At 38.3% G+C, this 13615-nt stretch overlaps 1 protein-coding gene across 5 annotated transcripts in view; it reads right to left on the reverse strand.

Annotated features, from left to right (window-relative positions):
• Positions 1-13615, reverse strand: part of MAST2 (microtubule associated serine/threonine kinase 2) — a 194404-nt gene that overhangs the window by 60714 nt on the left and 120075 nt on the right. For all 5 annotated transcript variants that reach the window (XM_075759521.1, XM_075759522.1, XM_075759520.1 and 2 more), the window contains 2 exons: positions 7496-7587; positions 625-700 (listed from right to left, as the gene is read on the reverse strand). In XM_075759521.1, the coding sequence (XP_075615636.1) occupies positions 625-700; positions 7496-7587 (168 nt within the window). The remainder of the gene's footprint in view (positions 1-624; positions 701-7495; positions 7588-13615) is intronic.

A 13615-nucleotide genomic window follows, 5' to 3' on the forward strand; every position in this document is an offset into this window, starting at 1 on the left:
AAAATGCAGTTGACTTCAACAGAACTTATTGAATACACCCAGATCAGGCTCAGATACTTCTTTAAAAATAAAGGTGGATGTCGTGAGTCCATTTGAATTGTTTTACCAGCAGGTAAAAGACTAATTTTTCCCTCTGAGGCAACAGGAAAATACATATCCAGTCTGTCACTTTTCACATGTGATTATAAAGTTTTTTCTTACTTAAGACCTGAAAACCAAAGTCTACTTCAAACAGTATTCAAGGACACCAGGTCTTCTAGCAAATGCAGATAAAAAGTGTACCTTATTTCATCAAATCCTACAATTAAGATATAATTATCCTAGTCATAACTGGTTTTAATATCATTGTGACTACATTTGTTACATCACATGCCCTATATGTCACCCTTCTGGGAGAACGTTGCCTCCTCCCTAGGTGTATTGACTACTTAATTTATCTTCTTCTAGGCCTGAAAAGCACCTAACACTTTCTGAGTGCTGCCAAGTTCTAAACAAAAAAGAAGAAAATAAAATAAAATTGCAAAGTAAAACACAATCAAAAAACTTCTAACCCATAGACCATTTCTAAATCAAAGTATACAGAATATTTGCTTGCCAGTCCAAAGAGAATAGATCCTGCCTTACCTTCGGGCAGGAACAAAGGAAAAATGAGCAGGTGCATTTGGAGAGAAGTTCCTGGGACTGTCCAAAGGGCTGCTACCTGTTTGAGAAAGTAAAAAAACCCCACCCAGAAACATTTCATTCACATTTGCAACAAACAGAGTAAGTTTTCACTGTGCAGAAAGACTTTCAACTGCAAGTTGTAGTCACAAATAATGGAAAATATGGACCTTTGAGTCTTTGATCACTTGAGCATTAGTTTGCTAAAGAAATGTTCTGATATGGATATATCAGTATTTTCCCCCCTTTTAAAATAATTTAAAGTGCACATTTTCTTTCTTACTTTCAGATAAATAATCTATCACACATAAACAATATAGGCTCTTAATATTTTGCAATAGTTTCTATATACAAGCTTTTCCTAACACTTCTCAATGAAAAACTTGCATTAGAAATTACATCGATGACAGTTTCAGGGATAATAAACAGTAGGAAAGTTTTTCTTCACAATGTACGTCAAGGCTGAACACAAAATTCGCTGAGGAAAAAAAAGACATACCAAAGGAACTGCACATGATAAGAAAAGGACTATACACATGTAAGATGATCAGGCTATAACGTGTCAGTGTTCACCCTAACTACCACTTTACTGATATAATACTTTTGTCATGAGAATGAAAGATCCAGTGAATTTATACAGTAAGGAAAAAATAACAATTTTCACTTAGGACAAGAATACTTTCTCTGGGCTTTGTCCTATGATGTGTAAGCATATGGTTGGTAAGTGGTATGTTGTGATGTATTTTATTTTAAAGTAAAAAGCAACCATTCCACAGAAAGCCCTTCTGAAAGCCAGTATCATTTACAGACTAGCTGCAGAAACCTTTGAAAGTTCTGGATGAATTAGAAGCTTTATGTCAGCAACTATGCTTTCTGTTGGGCATATTCTTAAGTGGCTTGCTTTTTCAGATCCTTAATACAAGCACAAAGAGAAACTATACATAGTAAACATATACCAACAGCAATTTCTTTGTGCACAGACAATAAAATAACAAAATAAAAGCAGGAAAACTAAATAGATACTGGCAAGCAATGCACTGCAAGGTACATAACTGTAATCATCAGAAATGTTTTCAAATTTAGATCCCATATAAAATGGGATTTATTTTAAAAGACACATTGAAAAGTCAAACATCAGTGATGAGTCATTGGACTTGTCTCTGTTTCAGGAGAAGTACTAGGTGCCCAGCTCGCCCCCCCCAGCACTGTTTCTGGGGTCACAGTCCCATCCAGCACCATACTGACGCTTATAATTAAGTTGCATTAACTCCAGCACAAGCTGTTCATACACCTTAACCGTTACGCTGAGCAGAAACAGAACATAAGCATTGTGCTCAGTCAAAAGGTAACATTCCCTCATGCTTAGGCTGTACAAATGGGTCACAAAAAACTGCAGTAGCATCTCTCCACAAGTTCTTGTGAGCAAGGTGTGTGCACACCTGGCAAGCATGCCTGGGCAGGTAGGGAAGAGAAGGGGGAGAACCTGCTGATGCCATCTGGGTACAAGGATGGGCACAGCGCAGCACAGGCCAGCAAACTCCATCTGGTCTATAAGTCTACAAGGGGAAAAATAGCAACTGGTTGAGATTAAAACAGCCCCAGGCTGATCTAACATGTGGCGAGGGGTGACGAGAGAACTGGAGAGGTAAGTGAATTCCAGACCATTTCACAATCTACTTTACCAGGAGCAAACTAAATTAAAAACAAAGGGCTTGCTCAAGAGGTTTGTTTTCTTGTAGCTTGGATTTCTTTTGTATTGTTAGTTAAGAACTATCAACGAGTTCACAGTGTAATATAACACAATGCAAGTCTTCACCCAAAACTGGATACCGCTTAACCCATTCCCAGTATATCCCAAGTGGGAAAGGGAAAGCACAATCAGAAATCATTAACTAGATGATTTTGGGGGCTTCATTTATCAAGCTTGCACTTGTTTTGATTCTTAAGGTCACAGTGGAAAAACAGAGGCATTATACTGCTTTTGAATTAAGAGAAGACTGGTTTGACAGTCTAGATGGCACTGCAAGCTTACAAGAAAGCCGGAAGGCTGCACTAGCCACAAAGCGAACAACTCAGTGGTGCATAAACACACACATCCTGGTAGCAGCACACACCTAGGGTTAGGGTCACTATTTACTTGCCAGCAGAAAGCTGAAGGAGCATTTTAGGTTCGGAGGAAATGCAGCAGGAGTGAAGCTTTTCTGTGTTTATGTAGATCTTCTAACAAAGCAAGGAAGGCTGCTGGTTTTGGTGGGAACCTTGGTCTTTTTCTTCCCATTTTTCAAGATTTACTACCAACGAACTCTACTGTGTTGAGACAATCTTTTTAAACAAAAAGCCCGTTGCCCAGTGCTGTTATAAACAAGCAGTGAACTGTCATTGCCTTTTTATATCTTCATCAATCTTTTGTAAACTTTCCAGATTGTGATCAAAATAGGATTTCAGAATAACTGAGCAAATTGGGTAATGACAGTTTTTAAATTTTGAAATTAAGTATGTGGGTGTTCAAATTCTTCTGAGTCTGCACAATCTGGTACAGAGACACTACTGGTTTTTAAGCAACTACTTTTTCAGATTTATATAGCATGTTTCCTTCCAGACACTGGAATTTTAATTGGATCCCCTGTGAGTTGCTTCTAGTTTTAAAATGAAAAGCAATTAGTTTTTCTACTCAATTCAAGTCTGGGTGAAGCTTTTAAAACAACAACAGGGAGAAGGGGAATTACTACTTTCCCTAAAATTTCCCAGCACCGCTGCATCTGCTATAGTTGAAGGAATTTTAATAAGAGAAGCCTTAGTGCAATGGTCTTGTTCACCAAGGCTGATCGAAACCCTATTTATTGTGTTAGCAAAGGTAAATTCCCCTGTCGTTCAAGGGTTATAGTTGGCTACTACCGAACCTGAAACGACTTTGTCTCACGGGAGGCTGTTACACAGACTGATTACCCATTAGGTAAATCAACACAGTTACATGTACGTTAATAATTCAGGCATGAATCTTTACATTTTCCGGACACGGGAAGAAAGATGCAGCCAAAGCATTTGTACATCCGCTACCCTCAATGTACAAAAATGGACCTTATGGGCAATAGAGGGGTGAAAATCTCAGCTATCATCTACAGATCTGACAGCAGATAGGTAATGAGTCCAAAAACTTACACTAGAACCATTTTGTAAAACCTGCTTCTGAGACTTGTAAAAATAAACACAAAAGACAAAGTTGATACGGTCTTCTACGTAGGATATACTAACATTATCTGCTGAATACTAACACAAGCTGCTAAAGATCTTATTGCACAGTACAGAATTAGCTGCCTTCCAGCACACACGAATCTTAAAATGATTAAAAATGTTTAAGCACCCTGTGTATCACCTGTCTCATATATCATTCTCACACCATCCGAGCATCACACACATGAAATGCTGATGAACTGGACAGGACCTAGGGTGGTATGTTACACACACTGCCCACTCTAAAAATAATAAATAAATAGAAGCCTTAGTACTAGCTATTTTTCTGCCAGAAGGTGGAACTGAACTTGCAGTAAAAGAGCAGAATAATTTAATTCAGTACCACGGTGCTGCCTGTGAGCAGCTCCCTCCACCTGCTTACAGATGGGAGCAGGACAGAGGTCCCAGCAGCAAGTGTCTCCACTGGAAGCCAGTGAGCAACCTGGCTACCTTACAGCTGGGGAAAGTCAATTTTAAAATAGCCTGAACTTCAATCATCCAGCTGTAAGTACCTCTCTCTTTCCTACTGAATTATAAGGATGATGTTGCTTCTTTGATTGATTTTAAGCTTTTCACCTTAAAATATAATCTAATGGTAACTTAGTATTCAACCTCACGATGGGGATGCTATAACAGATGTACTGTGCACACCTTCTCTGTAATTTTCAGGTTTTAAAAAATGGATTCAAACAAATACAAAAAAATGTAAGGAACATATGTGTATATCTTTTTTCCCTCTGATTTTGAAAGAAAAAGAATTTAGAATAAAAGGAGGATTTTCAAACCTGTACTCCTAACACTGGTCACTTCAATCCAAGTTTGGGTGACCACACAAGCCGAGTGACTTTCCCACAAAGTTAACAAGATGTGGCATTCTATACCAAGGTCCCAGCTCATTTTGGAAAACGTTATTTCATACAGTTTGAAAACTGAACTAGCACACTTCAAAGCCATTAAACATTCTTGAACCAGAAGTGATTTCATGGCAGAGTTAAAATTGTTTGGATGTACCTCCATCTCAAATGTTGTGATCTCTTAGGTATTACTTTTCCTCTAAATTTTCTAGGATGTGAAATTGCCTGGCATCTTATCTGGATGCTGTTTCAGACAGCAAGTGTATCTGCCTGGATCAGTGGTCATTAGGAGGCAGGTCTGCCTGATGGACAGGGGTATATCATACCCACCAACTTCGACACTACCTACAGAAGAATAACTCCTGAAGCTCATGCCATACAGGATTCGGGTTTGGAGTGGTTTCTGAACAGAAACATTTTAGAAAGCCTCCCTGATTTCTCTGCAGGCTTGCTGTTCCTTTGATTCATAAGAGAGGTTCAGAATGGGCATTAAGAAGAGTGTGTTCAAGACAAAGGAGGCCAGGGAGAGGCTCCAGCATTTCTTAGTAACTTATCAGTGCATGTGCCTGAACAAACAGATTGATAGATTCTGTTCAAATACTAAACAAATATCACAGCCTGTTCTCAAATTCACATCTCATATATGATATTTCTTAAGAAAATATTTGTGACACTAGTCTAAATTTCATCTACTTTTCTCTCTTGAATAAATGATTTTTCCCAGGGAAGACTCCTAAATATAGTACTGGTAGAGAACTCAAATTACAAGTAATTTATCTTCCTATGCTCCACTGGCTATTCTTGGAGGTCACAAAGGATATCCTTTTAATTAATAGTTTTAAATCCCATATGCAACATCAGAAGAAAAAATGGAAATATTTGACAATTACTGCTGAAGAAAGATGACATACCACTGATTAGTTACTCTAGTTTCTTGAACACAGTCACATACTTCTAATAAAAGATAAGCTTGTAAAGCCTGAGACAGCATCAAAACCACTAGGAGCAATTTTTCATTTTTTAAATAGAGGAGAAAAGCAACTCCAAAGAAAATACAAATGTTTCTATTGTGAACATTTCCACATTTGTCTTCTAAGCAATGATCATGTCAACATCTTGTTGCAATCTGCCAAGAAAGGACACTTCTATATTCTGAGGAGTATCTTTCTCTATCACTTTAGTTAAAGGCTTGTCCAGCTAATTTAGAATTTGTTAAATCCCACATATATATTAACTCTAAGAACAAAGTAAAAAGCAAAATGTAACTAAGTGGAGACTCTCAACCAGGAAAAATGCCCTGTTGAAACCAAATTTTACAAAGCTATCACTACCATAGTCACAGACAACAGAACCAAGGGAGTTTGAAGTGGAAGGGAATTGCCCTATGCACATTTTTGGCCCTGTGTTTTATCAGAGATGCTGAAGCAAAAAGAAAATGGTTTTAATATACTACTTTTAAGATTTTGCTAACATTTTGATTTGAAAATCATGGGCCATTTTATGAAAACAATATCATTAAAGTAACTTCCCAGTCTTCCATGACTGGGCTTTATAGCATCCCAAGCAAATATGACAAAGTTTTATGAAAACTTAGAGTGGTTAAGGAATTCATGGACATCCCTGAACAATAACTTTGGTTTTCTTTTGCCTTTCAACAGGCTGGATGTCACATCTCAAGATGCAATGCTCTGCAAACAGAAGCAGATGGCTCCTAGCTGAGCTACTATCAGTTTGCTGTTCTTTCTCAGCATTTCCCTAGTTTCAGTCTCCAGAAAGTATTTACAGAACATACTGTCATGTAGGAGGAAGAAAGTCTGATTATAATGAAAACAACAGTTACTTGTCTTACGTGCAACAGCAATGTGCTTCCAGACAGGCTCCGCTGTGGATGATGTGCCACAAACGTTCAAGCTGTTTCATGCTACTGCCTGGTGCCCATTAGGGCCACACCTGAAGCCCAACAGTCTTCTCTGGCATTTTGAAATATCGAAAACAATGCAGTTACACATAACCTACCTCCCTCAGCAATAAAACTGTCAAGGGAACATGCTCTTCAGGTAAGCTACTGAATCTGCATATATGACCTTTTCTGAAAATCCCTAGTTACTGTAGGCTGAACAATTTTTCTTTCTTTTTCTGTAGAAAGAACATCTCCACACACTTCACCTCAATGACTAACAAGAAGTTGCCCATTTGCTCTGAAATGACCATTTCCCAGTTGCTGCCATGGTAAAACCAGCAATAATGTAAAAAAAGAAAAGAATCCTAAACATCTCATGCTGCTCGAAGTAGCAGATAGAGGGACCATAAGCTGGCACACTGCATAGCTGACGGGCTGCCGGAGGCATACAGAAACAAGCTGGATGTTTCTTCTCATGCGAACTGCAGTTCAATCACTAGCACAAATTAACCATGCTAGGAGACTCAAAACAAGGTATTTATTTAAATGTATTTATTTAATTTTATTTTACTTTGTTCTCCATCTCAGGTTGTTTTGCGGGATATAACAGGACTGAATTCCCCAGAAAGAGTGGACGATAGATATGGCAGCAAACTAGAAAGTCCAGAACAGATGAGGACATAAAACATTTATTTTGAAACTATAAGGACTCTCTTACAAGTTAGCAAAGGTGAAAAAATATAGTCAGGTTAAGTTTCAAAGAGCATATTTTGATGTAGAGTATCAATATGTTCAAACTCACTACAATGAACACTAGTGATTCCCAAGTAAAGCAGTCCTAGGGAGTTACCTGCGTGTCCATGAAGAGGGGAATGTGGTCGCGGGAGAGTTGGAGACGTGCTGGATGTTACGATCAAACTCTTTCTGTTGCTCGTCCGACAGCTGAAAGACAGACAAACGATAAGGCATGGTAAGATGAACAAAAGCATCTGAAGGCAGGTCCTGCAGAATGTCTTTCAGTTAAGGAGGAATCTCTCAGTACTTAGGTCAGTATTTCCTCACGCTCTCAATCTCGGTAGTGACCCTGTAAAGAAGTAAACATACAGCACTGAAAGGTACTCTGTCAGCAACAAGTGGTTTAATATGCTGGAAGCAATATAAAAACTGGATCTCATGCTGCACAAGCCACTACAGATAGCTGATAACACACTCCTGATTCACAAAATACATGCAACTCATGCTTTACAAATCACAAAAAAACCAGAAAACTAAAATACCCCAGAGTGCTTCAGATATTCTTACCAATATCCAACCTAGCAAAGAAATCTGTTAAAATTATTGGCTATTACTATAAGAAACCAGAACATATTCTGTAGGGCAGAGTTAAATTATGAAGCAAAGTGTTAGCACAATTCAGCAGATGAACAGGATTACTAATAAAACTTAAAAACCTGAGATTCAAGAATCTTTGTGAACACATATGGCAATACCGACAGAAAACTCTGCAAAGCGAGTTTCAGAAAAGCCTTCTGCCGAATCAACTCTACTCACAGCCATGACTCTGTTCCAGCAAAGAAAGCAACGCTTCTGTATGAGGCAGTTCAGATTAATTTTTTCCCCCACTGGAGTTTCAGAACTTAGCCAAATGAAGAGAACAAAGTGTTCCTCCATTTGTTTCCCAGCCTCTGACTGCTAACATTTAGCCCTAAAGATGATAAAAGTAATTGTAATAGGCAAGGGAAGCATTTTTAAATCATGGGAGCTGTGAACAAGAGCAACTAGATATTTAAATCACTTTCTGATCACCACTTTTCCTGTTGTTTAAACAGAACAAACAGTCCAAGTTCCCAGCAACATCTCACAACCGATCCAGTATTAAAGCAACGTACATTTATTCATTGTACCCCTAACTTGCTTTCTAGATGGCAGAAACATTTCTGCTTACTTCAGCAGTTCTCAAAAACAGGAAACTGAAATCACATTGGCCTTGGCAAGGGCTGGGAGAATAGACAGGAGCGGGAAAGACTGAGCAGAGGCTGAGCAAGGTGCTCACTGGCCCAGCTCCAGAGGTGTCCTGTGAAGCTCCACGCTGGGTTATCGCAGGCGCAGGCAAAGCCCTTTCACTTCCAGAGCTCCGACTGCTGACGCCTGCCCACTCCTTCCTGCGCCGGCTCGGCTTCTGGAGCTGCCCCACAATGAACACACTCACACTGCCAAGAACTACAATTTAATGCAAAACGATTTTGCTGCCATAGGATACAGTGCATCTGACTATTATTATTTGTAAGCTTTTTTATTGCTGTTCTATAGGAAACTAGAGAACTCGATGCAGAAAAAAAATACAACTGCACTGCCAACTATAATAAATAGTAATAAAGTTGAAGCACCATTAACTGCTATTAAGGCTCTTTAGTGTACTTAAGGCATTCCTCAAAATTATCCAACTGATTCCATACAATCTCCATTTACATTCATGTATTATTCAACAACAGTCTGTCCAAAAACTGATTGCCATTGTGTACATCGTATGGAAAAACTAACGGCCTGATTTTAAGAAGCTTAAAATCTCAGTTCATGGATTTTTTTTTTTAACGTGTTTTCAGTCACTCTATTCCAATAACAGTTGAAAAAAACAGCATACTCAATTCCAACATTAATACCAGATAAACATTATGTTTATATTACTAGAAAAATCTTTCTCACAACACAGAAGTCCTGAGTATTCTAATGTAATATATATTACTATGTAAGAAATAAAAAAAAATCCTGGCTATTTTAATACAACTTACAATGTAAGAATTCAAGATTTTGCTCAATATAAAAGACTAGCACAACGAGAAAGCAGAGCTCCATCCTCTATGGTCATATCCCTTTGCTAAAAAGAGTTCCTAAAATACTCTTTACCACAGCAATGTCTGGAGCTGGCTATGGAAACTTGGTATATTTAAATCACAGCATAACGGGGAACGTGAACTGTCCCAAACTCAAGAGCTTTTTAACTGCTTGCCTGCATTTGCCAAATTGAACTTAGTTTTACAAACCCGTTTTCCCTACTATATTTGCAAAGACAGGGAACCAAAAGAGAAATGGTTAAGTGGCTGGAGAACAAGCGCAGCTGAGACCCCTTAAAATAGGTCAGGTTCACACAAATGTACCCAGAGGAGAGAACGGCTTGGAGTGAAAGCCTAGCCCCAAGTTAGCAATAAAAACATATTCTTTTTACACCCCCAAGATTGGATAACTTTCAATTTCCCTGGATCTCTAACCTGGGAAGGGGAAACATCTCTTAGGCCCATTTAGACACAACCATGTGTGTTGGCAGTAAAGCAAAACTTAAACACAGAGGCTAAAACCAGAATTTCTATTTTCTTGAATCTATGATATACGATGAGAAAAATATACAATTACAGTCATACTCTCTACTGGTTGAAGAGAGCTCTCTGGATATATGTACAAAATTTTGTAATAGATCTTGGAATCCCAGAGAAACTGCAAAAGAAGAGTGACGAAGTCCGGCTGGTCACAAAAATATTAAAAAAATGGCAAGGGAGGAGGTAACATGAAGACTTCAGCTGGGCAACCTCCCCAAGAAGTCACTACCACAGCATTTGAGCACCTCCTAAAGAAGAACAGCTAAATGTGAAAGAAGTAAAGCTGGCTTTAACCGGGGCTTTGTGCCAAAGAAATTCAAACTAGTCAATTTAAGTGTTGGCAGAAACAGTTCAAATGAAGAAAAAACGATTTCCTGGAAGATGCACTTTAGCCAAACAGACGGTACTCGGCTCAATACTGATCTACAAGGCCAACGATAATGACAAGATCATATTGTTAATCCTTTAAATGGTATTAATTGTTGTTTACTACTGTTCACAAATTCAACAAACAATAGTATATGTTTCCCTGCCCTAAAAATTATTCAATCTACATAAGAAAACAGGAGCAGAAGGAGAAAGTAGAAAGAGAAAAGGTCACCTATACATCTCTGAGTATTTTAACTAGAAAAAAGAAAGTTCTTAACCAGTCCAGAGAGGTTCCAAGCATTATTATTTGTTTATAAGCCAAAGTTTTACTATTTTCATTAAATGCAAGGCAAGCCTGACCTTGACCCTCCTTTCCTCTCACAATTTGCTATGGGTCTTGTTAACCTTTTTTTTTTTTTTTCCTTCCCCCCTCAGATTCCACTTCATAATTTCAGAGAACAAACCCCCTCCAGCTCTTCCAGTTTAGGCAAAATACAATCTTAAAAGCACGGAGTTTCTGTACCGCCTGCAGTTGCAGAGTCGAGCTCCAGGCAGGGAGTGCTTTGGCGGGCTGTCAACATAAAAATACCCCTGCTGCCACCAAGGTCGCACACCCACGCTGCCAAACCCAAGTCTAGAAACCTATGAGAGCATGAGAGCAAATTGATTTAATTCTGAACACGCACAGCAAAATGGATAGTTTATACCGAAATATTTGAAACAATGCCTTTGCCATCACTACGGAAATTGTGCTTTTACTATTTCTAGAGTTAACTTTGCCTGCAGTAAAAATAATGCTTGTTACATGTACTGAAGCGTTCCCAGGGCATTCTTGAAACTGAACACTGCAGGACATCGGACGTGCATCTGGTAACTGGACACTGGGTTTGGACCCACTGAAATGTGCTCTGGAGCCAGCGCCCTTGGCCGGTGTTATTTATGAGGACATTTGGTAGCGTACCTGTGAGCTGCACGCAGCCCGCATGCTCTTCAACTGCACCCGAACAAACCTTCTCCTATGCACCAACAATCTGATGTCGAGCCTCTAAAATGAGCACTGTTAGTACACCTTGTTTCGTATGTGTTTTCAGTCCAAAAAAGAAATCAATGTTTCAGTTTCAGCATAAATCAATATTTGATTCTTTATTTTAGCAGTTTACTCAAGGGACATCTCTAACTCACTGAGCAAAACTGATTAACATCCATGAGACATTCATGTAATGAAAGCCAGGGCCACAGAAAAACAATTGAAAAATAAATAACCAACACCACTATCAAGTAATCTCATAGAGTTGCTGGTTATTAGAAATGAATAATGATAAGGAAGTGTCTCAAAATCTATCTAAATTTATAGAATTTGAAAAATTTCTCATAGTTGCAGCTGCTGAATATGTAAGTAAACAAGATTAGCACCGATCGCATGAGTCTTCCCATAGACTTTGACGGAAATCAACTTGAAGTAAAAAAATGTACAGAAAAAGTATAGCTTAAATCACATCTTGGTTAGGAATCATTAATGCATTTTATTTGTATTAGTGATTTTTAATTACAGAGTTTTAGTTTTGTAAACCACCTCAGGCTGTCATAGTGCCAGACTAACTCCTGCATCAACTAAGAGCTCCTTTCAAAATAACATTTCAGAAGTCCAGCATCAGACTTGTTCCAGATTTGACATGTAATTCAGCGAGCCCAAATCTCTACAAAATGGGATCCAAAATTCAGAGCGATCATACCTACAAAAGCTATCTGTGGTTACATGTTTTCCTAAAATGTACTATCACCGAACCAAATTTAACTAGATTCTCCTCTGATGTTACAGGAGTTTGGTTTCAGTTGATTTGGTTTACAAAGACTTCTTTATGAGAAACAGACATTTTGGAAATGAAAATAAGTATTTAAAATTTTTATTCACAATGGCAGAAAATTTACAAAATCCAAAATCTGCATGTCAATGAATGCACCAGCTGCGCAGCAATGTTAACTAGATGTGGAAGTTATTGTCTTAATTATAGTAATTCAAAGATGGAAGCAATTTTGTAAGCTTTAGCACTACCAACAACAGGGATAATTAGTTCTCTAAAATAGATAAGAATAAGTAAGCATCTGGTTCAAATGATTATTTTTTTTCATGTTCAAGAATAGTTTAAAAGTTATTCATCCTAGAATAACTGGGAAAAAAAAAAGTGTTATTATTCATGGTGTAGGTTTGGTGGTTTGCACATTCTTACAATACACATTCTTCTTTTCTCTTAAGGAAAAACAGTTACGCTCACTTAAGACATGAAGCACAAGTCCAACACGCAACCTTCTAAAGATTGCAGACAGATTCTCTATCACTATTCTCTTCCCAGTGTCACCCAGTAAAACAACCTATATTAATTTCCTGTCATTAAGTCCCATGAGCAGGGAAACATCCTTAATTTGGATCACCTCCTGGTTACCTTGTCCAGACTAAATGACTAAGGATTCTTTCTCCAGTGCATCCCTAGACTGTCTTTCCCTGCCATCCAGCCAAGCAAAACTCTCAACTACTCCAACATCCTCATCACTAATCTTCACAAATGCAGCCTTAGTCTACTCACAGCAATCCAAAGTGCTACCACAGAATTAATTTTTCTAGTTAAAAGCCTATCCTTATGACTCCTACCTTTGGCTATTACTAATGCAACTTTTGACAACCTAACACTTCATCGCACATTTTTATGGGTGTTTTGGTAGAAGGAGCTCCTTTATATACCAATATAATCCATGTGCTGTCTTCTTGTAGATCTCTCGTGTTACAGAATTCTAAAGTTTTGCTTTTAAACCACAATTAAAATTTTTATTATGTTTCTTGGGGCGGGGGGTGGAAAGCCTTTAGGTATAATTCCTTCATAAAGTCAATCCCCAGCTCCTGTGACCTTGAGACTGGTTTGCAGTACTCCTGTTTCCCCCATCTTATCAAAGAATTTCAAATAGGATTGAACTCCAGAACCCAAAGGAATTTAGCCTTAAAGAAAAATAACAAGCAAAATCAAGTGCAGGAGTGCAGGATCCTTTTCCATGAGAAGTTTGCATGGCCTACTTACTACAACCATGCTGACTACAACCACAGAAACAGATGCAAGTCATTCAACAAGCCAGGCTCTTCTCGAATTTGCATTGTTCGTTGGTTTCAAGGTCACGAGAGGAAATAAACTGGACAGATAAGTATTTTTTTATATCTGGCCACTTTGCTCCAACTTTTTTGG

The sequence above is a fragment of the Balearica regulorum genome, chromosome 8, assembly GCF_011004875.1.
Source record: "Balearica regulorum gibbericeps isolate bBalReg1 chromosome 8, bBalReg1.pri, whole genome shotgun sequence".
NCBI lineage: Eukaryota > Metazoa > Chordata > Aves > Gruiformes > Gruidae > Balearica > Balearica regulorum.